General features: G+C 43.9%; 1 protein-coding gene and 3 non-coding genes across 4 annotated transcripts in view; 3 read left to right on the top strand and 1 right to left on the bottom strand.

Annotated features, from left to right (window-relative positions):
• Positions 1-6,353, top strand: part of LOC111978777 (cerebellar degeneration-related protein 2-like) — a 21,652-nt gene extending 15,299 nt beyond the window's left edge. Inside the window, exons 2-6 of the mRNA XM_024009019.2 lie at positions 365-477; positions 2,310-2,458; positions 2,539-2,703; positions 3,517-3,724; positions 3,971-6,353. Of these exons, the coding sequence (XP_023864787.1) occupies positions 365-477; positions 2,310-2,458; positions 2,539-2,703; positions 3,517-3,724; positions 3,971-4,723 (1,388 nt within the window). The 3' untranslated portion in view covers positions 4,724-6,353. The remainder of the gene's footprint in view (positions 1-364; positions 478-2,309; positions 2,459-2,538; positions 2,704-3,516; positions 3,725-3,970) is intronic.
• A 2,207-nt stretch (positions 6,354-8,560) lies between these two features.
• Positions 8,561-8,633, top strand: trnar-ucg (transfer RNA arginine (anticodon UCG)). The gene has a single exon. It is a non-coding gene; the product is annotated as a tRNA-Arg (tRNA).
• A 285-nt stretch (positions 8,634-8,918) lies between these two features.
• On the top strand, positions 8,919-8,990 carry trnam-cau (transfer RNA methionine (anticodon CAU)). Its single transcript has one exon. It is a non-coding gene; the product is annotated as a tRNA-Met (tRNA).
• Positions 8,991-10,128: 1,138 nt separating this feature from the next.
• Positions 10,129-10,200, bottom strand: trnaq-cug (transfer RNA glutamine (anticodon CUG)). The gene has a single exon. It is a non-coding gene; the product is annotated as a tRNA-Gln (tRNA).
• Positions 10,201-15,013: the final 4,813 nt, after the last annotated feature.

The following is a 15,013-nucleotide window of genomic DNA, read 5'->3' as shown; positions in this document are numbered from 1 at the left end:
ATGTGTATCCCCAGGGAGGAATGAAAGTGTGCACATAGCCTGTCTTCTCTTGAGAGCCAGGTCTGCCTACGGCGGCCTTTCTCAATAGCAAGGCTATACTCACTGAGTCTGTACATAGTCAAAGCTTTCCTTAAATTTGCGTCAGTCACAGTGGTAAGGTATTCTGCCACTGTGTATTCTTTGTTTGGGGCCAAATAGCATTTTAGTTTGCTCAGTTTTTTTGTTAATTCTTTCCAATGTGTCAAGTAATTATCTTTTTGTTTTCTCTCTATCTCCCTCTTGCTCTTTCTCTCTTCCTCCTTCCCTCCCCCTACATTGCTCTAACTCTCCCTCCCTCCCTCCCTCCCTCCCTCCCTCTATCAAGACCTCCACCTGGCAGCAGAGCTTGGGAAGACTCTGTTGGAGAGGAACAAGGAGCTGGAGGATTCTCTACAGCAGATGTACATCACCAATGAGGAGCAGGTGCAGGAGATTGAGGTAGGAGGGACAAGTCTCAAAAGCTCCATGGATGTATCTAAATAGTCTAAACTCTACCCACATATTAACCTCTACCCACATCCAGGGGTTGGAACCTAAATTATTTTCCAATCGTTTCTTTCTGAACCAAACCATTCTTTTTTTTCAATCCGTTCCACAGCKAAATTAAGTTTTGAACCGGTTCGAACCCCGAATTTTTTTTCCTTTCTYTTCCTTTTTAACCTCGGAAATCATATWTWTWTTTTATTTTTACATTTAGCTCGACATTAAATTACTTCACCAATGGCTAGAGCAGCTTGCTATGGAGCAGGCAAGCTATGTACATGCATTGAAATTTTGCGGGTGAGGAGAGTGCTGGGCATGAAGTGCTGGGCATCTTGTGATGACATGCATTATCTGAATTAGGCCCACATAATTATACCTACACAGGAGCGGCTTCTATGAAAGAACTTTGAATGTCTTTGAACTTCAGAGAGTTGGCTTAACTAACGTTGGACCAGACCTAGCCCTTGATCACGACTCTCAGTTCCATTACATTACACATAATGCCTGCTTAGAGTTTTCGTGAGCTAGACCAGAGCTAGCTAACGTTGGACCAGAGCTAGCTAACGTTGGACCAGAGCTAGCTAACAAACTAACTTGTGTGTGCAGAGTGGCACCAGAATTAAAATAAAAACACGTCTTACCTTTCTGTAGTTAATAAATCCAATGTGAAACATGATAACTGCTAAAAAGTTAATCCATTCTTCTCTCCCTAATTTCTGCCTGTAACTTCAGTAGCTACTGTAGATTATGTATTCTTCAGAGGGAGAGGGAGGGGCAAGTAGCCTACACACACTGGCAAAGATCTCAGGAAGACACTGGAATACGTTTCAGAGTGACAGTGAGGCTTTGCATAGGCTCTATGTTGCGTTTTTGTGGGACTGGAAAAAAATGCCCAGATCATAAAATACAATTATTAAGCAGTTCCCATGCTTTTAAAATTAAGGTTATGTTCCGGAACAGTATAGATCACTTTTGTTCTCGGTTCTGTTCCTCGAAAAACATTTTTTTTTCCTGGTTCTCGGTTCTGTTCGCTGAACCGGGTCCAAACCCTGCCCACATCGCAACAATCTAAACTCTAACATAACCTCTACCCACACCTTAACTGGGGTGACAGGTAGCCTAGTGGTTAGAGCGTTGGGCCACTAACCGGAAGCTTGCTGGATTGAATCCATTTTACAAGGTAAAAATATGTTGTTCTACCCCTGAGCAAGGCAGTTAACCCACTGTGCTATGGGTGCTGATTAAGGCAGCCCCCTGCACCTTTCTGATTCAGAGGGTTTGGGTTAAATGCAGAAGACACATTTTAGTTGAATACATTCAGTTGGACAACTGACTAGGTATCCTCCCTTTCCCTAACTGTCTAAACTCTAACGTAACCTCTACCCATAAGTTAGGTGTAGATTGGATGACAACCTACCTGTTGACTGAGCTGAGTAGTAGGATGTTGGCTCTTCTCTGCTGTGGTGGGTGGCCTACCTAATGCCTCAGTAACTCTTTGACCCTGCTAGCTGATCCAAATATAGTGAAATGGTTCACTGAGTTCATGACCAAGGGGTTTTAGAGTAACCAGTGGAGGGAATAGAAGTGCATTTCGCGTTCAAGGATTTAAATCGTTTTTTCCCCGCATGAATCTACACACAACACCCCATAATGACAAAGTGAGAACATTCCGCTCCAGTCATTACCACGACCCCGTCCTCTCCAATTAAGGTGCCACCAACCTCCTGTGATATATGTGTGTACAGGATATATATATATATATATACAGTATGTCTCTCTCTGTGCAGTACCTGGCTAAGCAGCTGGAGGTGCTGAGGGAAATGAATGAGCAACATGCTAAGGTGTACGAGCAGCTAGATGGGACAGCCAGAGAACTGGAGCTCACCAACCGTACCCTGGTACTGGACAGCAAGGCCTCGCAACATAAGATGGAGAGGTGAGCTGGACGAACGCACAGCGTCAAATGCACGTACACAAACACACTAACCCCATTTCTCTCTTCCCTGGTTCTCCAAGGTTGACGGGGACCATCGAGACCCTGCAGACCCAGGTGGAGTCTCTCTCTGGGCAGGTGGAACAGCTCCACTCCCTGGAGCAGCTCAGGGTCCGGAGGGAGAAGAGGGAACGGCGCAAAACCATCGCCTCCTTCCCCTGCCTTAGGGAACTCTGCACCGCACCCAAGTGAGGGCTCATAGCAGTCACACTCACGTCTTTGGTTACTGGATCTCAAGGTCCCTAGACTATGTATTGCGCTTGTCTGTAGGTACAAGTAAACAGGTTTTTGTGATCGGAGACAAAATCCCCATGTCGTTGCCTGCTTGTTGCGGGCGTCCGGCCATCACCGACGCTTGTTTAATGTGAGCGAGTCAGAGACACAATCTGAGAGCTACCGATCCCGTCTTTGAGCCGTACCAGACGTCCCGACATTTTCAGACGTTCGATTCTATCGGAACAAAATCTGCAATGCTCTTGTAGTGTGAGTACGGCGATCATCAATAGCCAATGAGAGCTGGCCAGKGAAGATGATGACGTTGTATCACATCACCCAGAATGTGTAGACTCTCCAGCAGGAACCATGACTACAATTATTAGGTGTTTTGTACTTGCCTTTAAAACAAAGTGTCAAATCGTTACAGCTCTGAAGTTCACAGGCAAATGTTATTCAACTCAAAAAAAATGTTGGCTAAATATTTCAACTCTGTGTGGCAGGTGTGAATGTCTGACTGAAAACGTTTGAGGCTGCTTTGTTCTAGCTACGTTAACAATCTAATCACCATCATTGTTTTTTGCGAGACAGTGTGTTGGTAATCGAAAATCCTCACGACCAAGTAAAGAATCTTGTAGTGTGTGAACCCCTGTCTGTGCCACATCGRTTAGTTGGCAAGACAAAAACAACTACAGGAAGGATGGTAGTTTAATATGAGAGGCTCAGCGATGTTAGGATTTTAGCTGATATTGTGTGGAACTGTGTGTCTCTCTATCTCTGTCCGTCAGGTATGAGGATGGGTTTGTGGTGGGCCGCTCAGACAGCTTCACCTCAGAGACTAAGCGCCAGCCAGCAGAGGAGGAGAACGAGCGTCTGAGAGAGGCGGTGTCGGCGCTGCGCTCGGCCGTGAGGGCGGAGCGGGGTCGCAGGGAGGGGGCGGAGAGAGAGTGTCACGTCCTCCTGGGGGAGTTCTCTCGTCTGGAGTCACGTGTGCTGGTCAGAATCACTCCTATTTCAACTCCATTTAATATTCATTCCAAAAGGACTGCCTCCGTTTTTTTATGGTTGCATGTTCTACTAAGTCGGGTCAATCCAATGAGTGATACTGATACTTGTTCCTAACTTAAATATAGCAGGGGTCCTAACTCTCCCTCTTTTCTGGGAGAATAAAAATATTGAGTGATTGGTTTATTGACTGTCTGACTGACTGATTGACTCGTTGACTCATTGATTGATTGACAGGGTGCAGAGAGCTGCCAGGCACGGGTTCGTGAACTAGAGGCAGAGCTCCAGGAACTCCAGCAGCTCCGACGGGCGAGGACCCTCCTCCTGAGCAGCGAAGATGACGGCGTGGGCTTCACCCAGACCCTCCTCAACAACACCCCCGAGACAGACACCCTGGAGGGGGAGGGAGGAGAAGTGGGTGGAGGGTCCAGGGAGGAGGGCGAGGGGGGAGGAGGCTTAGGTGGAGAGTTGTTACCTGCCTCCAGCCCCGTKAGGAAGAGCTGCAGCGACACGGCACTGAATGCCATCGTGGCAAGGGACGCGTCCGGGAGGAGAAGAGGGAGCTACGCGATCCACGCCAACAGCGTCCGTAAGAGAGGGATGTCCATCCTGAGGGAGGTGGACGAGCAGTACCACGCTCTGCTGGAGAAGTATGAGGAGCTGTTYGGGAAGTGCCGGCGCCACGAGGAGTCCATGTGCCACGCGGGGGTGCAGACCTCGCGGCCCGTCTCCAGGGACCCCTCCATGAAGGACTGTGCCATGGGCCCCACCCCTGCACCCCCGCCCTCCCCCACCCAGTCCCCCTCCACCCCCGAGGTGATGGAAAGCATCAGTAAGCAGGTGGAGGCMGTGGATAAACGACTGGGCCAGAGCGCGCCAGAGTACAAAGCTCTSTTCAAGGAGATCTTTTCTCGTATTCAGAAGACCAAGATGGACATCAAAGCTACCAAAGCRACCAAAGCCAGCAAGTCTGGCAAGTCCAGCAAATAAATGATGATACTAGATTAGTTTGGTAGCGCAGTGCTTTTWCCATGCTCAAAGCGCTTGAGATTAGAGGAGGAATTTGCCTCGTACTCTACCGATGTGTAGCACTCATGAGTAGGCTTCTGTATGGGGTCTGGTCTCCTGTCTGCTTCACAGGAGGCTGCTGAGGGGAGGACGGCTCATAATAATGGCTGGAACGGAGCAAATGGAATGACATCAAACACCTAAAAACCAATATGTTAAATGTATTTGATACCATTCCAAATGATTCCGCTCCAGCAATTAGAACAAGCCAGTTTTCACAAACTAAGGAACCTCCTGTGGACTGCTTCTGTTACTATAGTTACCAATCAAACAATATGCTGCTATTAGCACCTGCCTAGCTTTGCCAGTGAGATCTAACACAGCTGCCTTTTGCTACCGTTACACAGGTCACACAGGTATGATAACTGTCACCCTCAACTTGATGGACTCCACTATTGTCTGGGCTTGATATGCCCAGCTGGTAATACACTCGTGTCCCCCGACGATCAGTTCGTACATTCTCCTACTTCACTCGATTTTAATTTAAGGTGGAAGAAAACCTACTTTCTTTTTGAAACACCGTTTTCCACCACCATGCTCGAGTGGCTAATGCAACTTCCTGYTGTGGCGTCCCGCGTTCAGCCAGGGGTAAACATTTTAGGCATTAGCCACTCTAGCATGGTCCATAACTCCAACCACCTTTCCTTATTATCATGAATGTTATAGCGCATGTTGCATTACTTTGACTTATCTATGTGAATTACTCACATTGGAATGCCATACCATATGGCAGGAGAAAATGTACACAACAATGAACCTGCAGTATACAGGAAATATAATCGATTATACCTTGTATTATTACATGTTTTACTTTTCTATTATRTCTCTGTTCTTTCTCCCTGCGTTGTTGGGAAGAGCCCGTAAGTAAGCATTTCACTGTTAGTCCACACCTGTCGTTTACGACGCATAACATTTTATTTGATTTAGAGACTAACTCAACTCAAGGTCTTAAACGCAACCGAAGCTTCAAACCTTTATAGCAGCCACAGGATTTGGCGTGAGATCAATGCTGGTGTGGTGTTGTGAAAGTTAAACTGTGGAGTGTGTAATGAGAAAAGAAAAGTTGTTACAGAGAAATCAACTGAATCATTTTAACCAGAAACGTGTTATTGTTTTCTCCACAGTGTTATAATTAAGCATTAAGGCACGAGGTGGTGTGGTATATGGCCAATATACCACAGCTAAGGGCTGTTCTTATGCACGACGCAAATTGGACACAGCCCTTAGCCGTGGTATATTGGCCATATATCACAAACCCCTGAGGTGCCTTATTGCTATTATAAACGGGTTACCAACGTAATTAGAGCAGTTAAAAATAATTGTTTTGTCATACCTGRGGTATACGGTCTGATATACCACGGCTGTCAGCCAATCAGCATTCAGGGCTCGAACCACCCAGTTTATAATGAGTCGTATGTGTCAGGTACAAGCAGAGGCAAATTTTTCTCCCAAGGTCACTCAAGTGTTGCTGAGTGAAGAAAAAGGGCATGACGTCTTGTGGAGGACGGACATGACGTCTTCTGTCATAGCAATGTTCCTTCCTGGTCCTGGAGGACCGCAGTGTGTGGTGCAGGCTTTTGTTCCAGCCCAGCATTCAGGTATACTGCTGGGCTGGAACAAAAGCCTGCACAGCCTGAAGCTCTTCAGTGCAAGGAGATAATGACACTGTCATAGCAATGGTAATATATGTTCTATATTCTAATAAGAGACAACAAAATGAAGCGGTTTACAAGTCCACCCTTCCTAACGGGGAGTCACTCAACAGTGGACATCCCATTCTTATGGAATATTCTCACAATGTCCCTTTGAAGGCTCCTTGGCTTTCTCTGCACTGTAATGTTTTACTGATTGCACTTAAAAAAAAAGAAGTTATTGCGTATTTATACATGGATATTTACTTATTATTGCTTGTGTATTTATTCCATTATTGTGTGTCTCTGTGAGCATTGATTCATGATAACGACACTTATCTGCCATGGTGCCTATGTGATTGTATTCATTATTGATAGGCTACATCTTTAGAATGGAAATCAAGTCATATTTGTTTTTTATTTATCTACTCAACCTGTTGGGCTCCCGAGTGGCGCAGCGGTTTAAGGCACCTCGTGTCAGTCCTAGTTATGTCACTACAGACACCCTGGTTCGATTCCAGGCTGTATTGCAACCGGCCATGATTGGGAGTGCACAATTTGTCCAGGTTTGGCCGGTGTAGGCCGTCAGTGTAAATAAGAATTTGATCTTAACTGACTTGCCTAGTTAAATTAAAATTCATTCAGATGAATGAGCATATTATTAGTTTTATGAGCATATTAGTTAGCCTTCAGCATCACAGGTTTTGTCATTGTAGCAAGCCACATTAGTTCTCTCTCATTGAACTAAGAGTCATTTGTGTTGTGGCACTCTGTATCATTGACTTACATGTCTGCTCTGTGCAATTAAAGCATTGGAATGAAAATATGTCTCTTTGTGGATTTTGTTATATTACTCTGAAAATGTATATTGATGGTTAATTATTTGATTAATTGGCTGGTGGAATGATTAATGGAGGCGCGCACACAGTGGTGGAAAAAGTTGCCAATTGTCATACTTGAGGTAAAGTAAAGAGACTTTAATGGAAAATGACTTGAATAKAAGTTAAAGTAACCCAGTAAAATACTACTTCAGTAAAAGTCTAAAAGTATTTGGTTTTAAAAATACTTAAGTATCAAAAATACATGTAATTGCTAAAATGTACTTAAGTATCAAAAGTAGAAGTAAATTCCTTATATTAAGCAAACCAGATGGCACGATTATCTTGTTGTTTTTTTCATTTACAGATAGAGGGGCACACTCCAACACTCAGATCATTTACAAACAAAGCATTTGTGTTCAGTGAGTCCGCCAGATCAGATGCAGTAGGTATGACTACGGATTTTCTCTTTAATTGACAATGTTCCTGTCCTGCTAAGCAGTCAAAATGTACTTTTGGGTGTCAGGGAAATGTATGGAGTAGAAAGTACATTATTTTCACTATAATGTAGTGAAGTAAAAGTTGGCAAACATATAATTAGTAAAGTAATGTACAGATACCCCCCAAAAACTATTTAAGTAGTACTTTAAAGTATTTTTACACAAGTACTTTACACCACCGCACGCACACACAAGGGGGTCAAGTTAGTCCGATTTTCATTCACCCATCCCGACGATCCACGCACCCTTCCACCAAGATGCGCTATTGACCAGGTCAACGGCGTCTTACGTATGACTATATTATTTCACCCGTCTAGTTATATTTACAGTGTTTAGCTGCACACATTCACTCCAGCACGGTGAGCCACTGAGCAGAAAACAAATATTCAAACCGAGTTTTTTAAAAGGAGGCCCGACATCGCGAGATTTCCGTGAATGCTTGCCAAGCAGACTCGGTAGAACAGACCGGGTTTGATGTTTAAGAATTCAATGAGAGAAGTGAAAAATTATTCCTTCGTTTAATTTTCTCGAAATCTTCTCTAGCTAATGTCTTAAGTAACCGAACTTGTTATTACTCCAACCTCGTGAAAGTGACAAACTAACACGTTTTCATTATCGAAGGAGTGCCATTGATAACAGCGCGATAGGACCATTAGACCCGATTGCGTGTTTCTGCGCATGAGCACAGCTATTCAGGTCGCCAGACATCGCCTAAAAGCGTAAAATTATATCTTCATTTTACATCATCATTGATCCAACGTAAAACAGTAGTAGGCTTTAGATGTCTTAAACGTTGTAGTTTTCTACATCGACCGCGTGGCCTAATGGATAAGGCGTCTGACTTCGAATCAGAAGATTGAGGGTTCGAGTCCCTTCGTGGTCGTCTTTTGCTAAATCGTATGGTTACTGCCGCATTTGTAGCTAGGTATGTTCATTGGAATGGAAAGGGTCAAGATTTGACAATGGCTTGATTCAGCATAATTTATTAGGCAAACAAGTTAAATGTTCTCATACTGTACACGACCGCATATCAATATTACCTCTTCTTGCACAGTTGCGGTAGGTAACGACTTCCGAACCGAGTGCACCCTTGCCTCTCTCACCAGTCGTACAGTGTGGGCGTTTCCAGCTGCGTATATTAAGGTAACTGCGCTACAAATTCCTMTATAGCAGAGTGGCGCAGCGGAAGCGTGCTGGGCCCATAACCCAGAGGTCGATGGATCGAAACCATCCTCTGCTATTTTTTTCTTCCCGTTCACGCGGAATCCGATGTTTTTTGCTCATTCATTGAATAGCATTTACTTGTAATTTATAGAAAAATAATCAACTCAGCAATCAACTCAAATGAGATCAGCATGTCTACAAAAACTCAACATAGGTGTTTTATCCTTTCAAACAAAAAATGCTAAATGTATTGATTACGTGAGAAAATAGACACAAAGCAGGACTCATTCACTACCTAGATGCCCTGAGGTCTATGTCCTTTGCAGTAGCCTCATTGGGCTTCTCACTAGCCTCTGCTATGATGTCAATATCTTCTGAATGTAGGCCCTGAGGTTTCTCTGCTGGCTCCTGCTCTGACATCACCAGCAAGGCTCACTGCTTTGTTGATATGGTTTTTATTCTGCCGTGGAAGAAAGAGTAAAAAAATACTTACTTCAAATAAAATCGAATCAAATTTTATTGGTCGCATACACATGGTTAGCAGATGTTATTGCGAGTGTAGCGAAACGCTTGTGCTTCTAGTTCCGACAGTGCAGTAATATCTAACAAGTAATCTAACAATTCCACAACAACTACATAATACTCACAAATCTAAGTAAAGGGATGGAATAAGTATATATACATATAAATATATGGATGAGCGATGACCGAGCGGCATAGGCAAGATGCAATAGATGGTATAAAATACAGTATATACATATGAGATGAGTAATGCAAGATATGTAAACKTTATTAAAGTGGCATTATTAAAGTGACTAGTGARCCATMTATTAAAGTGGCCAATGATTTCAAGTCTGTATYTAGGCAGCAGCCTCTCTGTGTTAGTGATGGCAGTTAAACAGTCTGATGGCCTTGAGATAAAAGCTGTTTTTCAGTCTCTCGGTCCCAGCTTTGATGCACCTGTACTGACCTCGCCTTCTGGATGGTAGCGGGGTGAACAGGCAGTGGGTCGAGTAGTTGTTGTCCTCGATGATCTTTTGGTCTTCCTGTGACATCGGGTGTTGTAGGTGTCCTGGAAGGCAGGTAGTCTGCCCCCGGTGATGTTGTGCAGACTGCACCACCTTCTGGAGATGCATTAACACAGCGCAAATTTAGMTAGGACAAATGTTCGGTGGAATACATGTGACAAATCTTCATGGTCGTGATAAAATATCAGGTTCTACCGAGATTTGAACTCGGATCGCTGGATTCAGAGTCCAGAGTGCTAACCATTACACCATAGAACCACATTTCGCAGTRTATACTGCAACATCTTATGAACTATTGGAATCTCGTGTGTCATTATATGTACAGCAGATACATTGTATACAACCAGGAAGCTGACAGCTGGCTGTATGGGAGGCAGTCGATATTGAAGGGGGCCAGTGCCTTATCCATTAGACCACTGGGGCGCATTAGAAAATATATATGTCGGAATGACCATAGTTCATATTTGTACTGTCGTGTAAAAGCATTCTTTTCAATCTACAATTTCCATAGAGATTTTCACAAACGGCGCGCGACGGCCACGCAGGGCCAGCACCCTGATGGTAAATTTGACCAAGGACATGGCATGGGTTAGCGAGAGTTGGCAAACCAGCTATCTACCTTTTCATGTTGGCACGTGGTCGCATTTTAGCTAGCTACCTACCTGACTAGCTAACTTTCATCTGACTGGAGCAATGTCTATCTCTGGTGTACTTCCTGAGCTATCTCTGGTGGAGACCGACAATGTAGTTATGTCTGTGTATACTCGTGTTGCGGTTATCTTCCACTTTATAAATTGTATTTATTAAAAAAAAATGTTTTTAAATCACCATCCGTCAGTCAGTGGTGACAGCTAGCTAACTAGCTATTTGCGAAAGGATATATTGTCATACTGCAGCAAGCACTTTTAAAGGCCAAAATAATCAATATTCTCTTATASATCATGGTGATAAACTAGCCTCTGAATGAATAATATAAATTACTTTTTAAACAGGTCAACATTCACAAAGCSGCMGSGCCAGACGGATTACCAGGACGTGTACTCAAAGCATGCGTGGACCAACTGMCAAGTGTCTTCACTGACATMTTCAACCTCTCCCTGGCCGAGTCTGTAATACCAACATGTTTCAAACAGACCACCATAGTCCCTGTGCCCAAGAAAGGGAATGTAACCTGCCTAAATGATTACCGCCCCGTAGCACTCACATTTGTAGCCATGAAGTGCGTTGAAAGGCTGGTCATGGCTCACATCAACACCATCATATCGGAAACCCTAGACCCACTCCAATTCGCATACCGCCCCAACAGATCCACAGATGACGCCATCTCAATCGCACTCCACACTGCCCTTTCCCACCTGGACAAAAATAAGTACTATGTGAAAATACTGTTCATTGACTACAGCTCAGCGTTCAACATCATAGTGCCCACAAAGCTCATCACTAAGCTAAGGACCCTGGGACTAAACACCTCCCTCTGCAACTGGATCCTGGACTTCCTGACGGGCCACCACAAGGTGGTAAGGATAGGCAACAACACATCRGCCACGCTGATCCTCAACACTGGYGCCCCTCAGGGTGCGTGCCTAGACCCCTCCTGTACTCCCTGTTCACCTGTGTGGCAGAGCACGACTCCAACACCATCATTAAGTTTGCTGACGACACAACAGTGTTAGYCCTGATCACCGACAACGACGAGACAGCCTATAGGGTGGAGGTCAGAAGCCAGGACAACAACCTCTCTCATTGTGAGCAAGACAAAGGACTATAAGAAAAGGAGGGCCAAACGGGCCCCCATTAACATCGACGGGACTAAAGTGGAGCGGGTCGAGAATTTCAAGTTCCTTGGTGTCCAGATCACCAACAAACTAAGGTCCAAATACACCAAGACAGTTGTGAAGAGGGCACGACAACACCTTTTCCCCCTCAGGAGACTGAAAAGATTTGGCATGGGTCCCCAGATCCTCAAAAAGTTCTACAACTGCACCATCGACAGCATCCTGACCGGTTGCATTACCGCCTTGTATGGCAAACGCTCAGCATCTGACCGGAAGGCACTACAGAGGGTTGTGCGTACAGCCCAGTACATCACTGGGGCCAAGCTTCCTGATATCCAGGACCCACTAGGCGGTGTCAGAAGAAGGTCCAAAAAATTGTCAAAGACTCCAGTATTTTTTAAACTTTCATTTATTCCTGAACTGCATTTTTGGTTAWGGGCTTGTAAGTAAGCTTTTCACAGTAAGGTTGTTTTCGGTGCATGTGACAAATAACATTTGATTKGGTTATAAAAACCGMTGCTAACGTTACCTGGCTTGAGTAAAGATAYATGTGGCGAAATGACTCTGCCACGAGCAGCGCGAGAGATCTTGAGATGAGCAAGATGCAACAATGCAATACATTGACAATATGGTCAAACTATCTACATGATCCACATTGATACGTTTTGTAATTGTTAAAAATTATGAATTAGTTTTTGTCTTTTGTTTGATAAGGTTAAAGGGCAGTGGTGAAACTTCACATCTCTGCTAGGGGGGGGGGGGGTGCAGTTCAATAGGACAGAATGGTGTTCATTGTTCATCTGTTAAAGGGGCAGTTCGAAATTTAATGCAGGGGAGGTTGGTCCAACTCCTAGGAGTTATTAATAAAAATGCACCCCCCTCCCAATGTCAGTTTTTCTTCACATGACCATCCCCTTGTACTGTCCCCAAAAATTGCACACACTCCCCCCGCGTGGGATTAACTCCAAATATTGCGACCACAAATAACAATAACTGTAGCAACCATGTGTTTATAAACGTGGATATCAACTTTGCCACTTCAGCATTGCTTTTGTGGCCCAGTCGATACCATGCAGGGCTACTGGCCAGGAAGGTTGAGGGTTCGCCGAACCACCACGGACAAACTTACTCTCCCTGCCTGTTTCATTAGACTACGATGAGAGCCGTCTGCAGACAATGATCAGCTAGGGGGAAYTCAGATGTTCAGCATTTTGATGCCATATTAATAATTATATAAAATAATGCAACAAARTTTCCACCAACAGGTTTCTGTGCCAATGCACCACACAYCTAATAAAAAAAATCATACCGACTTCGGGCACTTCAATATCATGGTTTTCAACAACTCAATAAATAGACTGTCAATCTCAACAAACAGAAAATACATTCCTTCCTACCTTGTGGGCTTACCCAGGATAAAAGGTTGGTTTGACAATCTCCGAATGTCATTAAACTTTTTGGTGATTTGTTTGGATTGATTGATTTTATTTGTCAGTTAAAAAAATACATACTGTATATAAGATTTGTCAAAGTGACCAGGATTGCACAATAAAGTCGGGGACTTATTTCCGTTGTGGTCCCTATTTTTTTTTACTAAGGCACTGCATCTCAATACCCGAGGCGTCACTACAGTCCCTGGTTTGAATCCAGGCTGTATCACATCTGGCCGTGATTGGGAGTACCATAGGGTGGCGCACATTTGGCCCAGTGTCGTCCAGGTTTGGCCTGGGAAGGCCATCATTGTAAATAAGAATTTGTTCTTAACTGACTTGCCTGGATACAGACGGAAAAAAATGCTTGACCTCCAGATGAGTATGGGAGGGGAGTTTAAGTACAATTCTTACAAGCTTGTTTTGGCTGGTCTGTAGCTTATTCTTTAGATGTTTGGGGCTGCTGGTGAACCATGACGTACAGGCAAAATCAAAGTTACACTGGACTAACGCACTTGAGCCTTTAYGGTGTCTATAGCTAGGTTTCCACCCAATTGGGGACAGTTTTTATGTCAATATTCCGTTGGAGCCTGGTGGGAGGAGCTATAGGAGGACGGGCTCATTGTAATGGCTGGAATGGCATAAATGGAAACAGAGGGAAACATGTGGTTTCCATATGTTTGATGTGTTTGATACGTTCCATTTATTCCATCGAGCCCGTCCTCCTATAGCTCCTCACACCAGCCTCACCTGGAATTTTCTAAAATCTGCATAAAAATCATATGCATATTTTCCCATCAGAGTTGTGTTTCCATCAAATTCACTTATTACGGATAAAGTGTGTTCTAGCCAACAGCTCACAGATACAGTGTGGGTATAGCCTACGACACGATGAGATTATTATGGATAAGAGCAAAATTATTTTTATTTGTCAGCGGCAGCCAAGCATCGATCATCACGTCACCAGAATAAGACCCTCGATATTTATTGAAAGGAGCTCTTTCACCACCTGGTGAAGTACATAATAACTTATTTCATCTGTAGCCTATTAAACTGCATCCCATGATGTCTTTGACATGTTTTATCCAATTTAACTCGCATTAAAAGGTTGGATGGAAACCTGGTTAATGTCAAGCCATTTTGAGGATGATGGAATTATATTTTGGACGAATGTGCGCACGTCTACGGGAGACTTCTGAAGTAGCCTAATCAGATGAAAACATTGTGACCAGATGCGTTTATGCCACATATAAAACGTAATACATTTTAAAAGTTAAATGATAATATGCTATATTGAAGAATTTGGTTCTAAGTGCGTAAGGAATAGCCGTTTGGATTGGAGAGGAGGCAGAGTGTGTTAAGCTTTCCTGAATAACCGGGTCTGCCAGGATCATATGTTGCCACATTATTATAGGATGACTTGGCAGAATGATGATCTGAAACAGACAGCYCATCTCAGTATCTAAAGTAAAAATACAGCCAGACTAGTCTGCGACTGTGCCTTTCTAGACCTTATGAACTGTCCAGAGTAGGCCCACAACTGATCCAAATGGAATGAAACGTTCAAGTCACAGAGCCGAGAGTAGGATTTTGTACTCACTTGAAATGCTTCATTSCATTGTGGTGTTGTAGATTAGTCTGGGTAGGATACTTGTATTGTCCTTAAACAAAATCAATAGGGAAGCTTTTTGAGCTGCGTACTTCAAGGCTTCACTGTATTTTCATGCGCAATGATGCACCTTTGCCTTGTTCTTGTGGATTCATATAGAACATTTATGCAGCTTTTAATGTTTTTATGTGTGGTATGATTGCTAGTTAGCCTATTGCAGATCTGGACAAACTATCCTCCTTAACTATCCATCTACG

Source organism: Salvelinus sp. IW2-2015, linkage group LG18 (assembly GCF_002910315.2).
Source record: "Salvelinus sp. IW2-2015 linkage group LG18, ASM291031v2, whole genome shotgun sequence".
In the NCBI taxonomy this organism is placed as follows: Eukaryota; Metazoa; Chordata; class Actinopteri; order Salmoniformes; family Salmonidae; genus Salvelinus; species Salvelinus sp. IW2-2015.
This window is presented reverse-complemented; position numbering and strand designations above follow the sequence as displayed.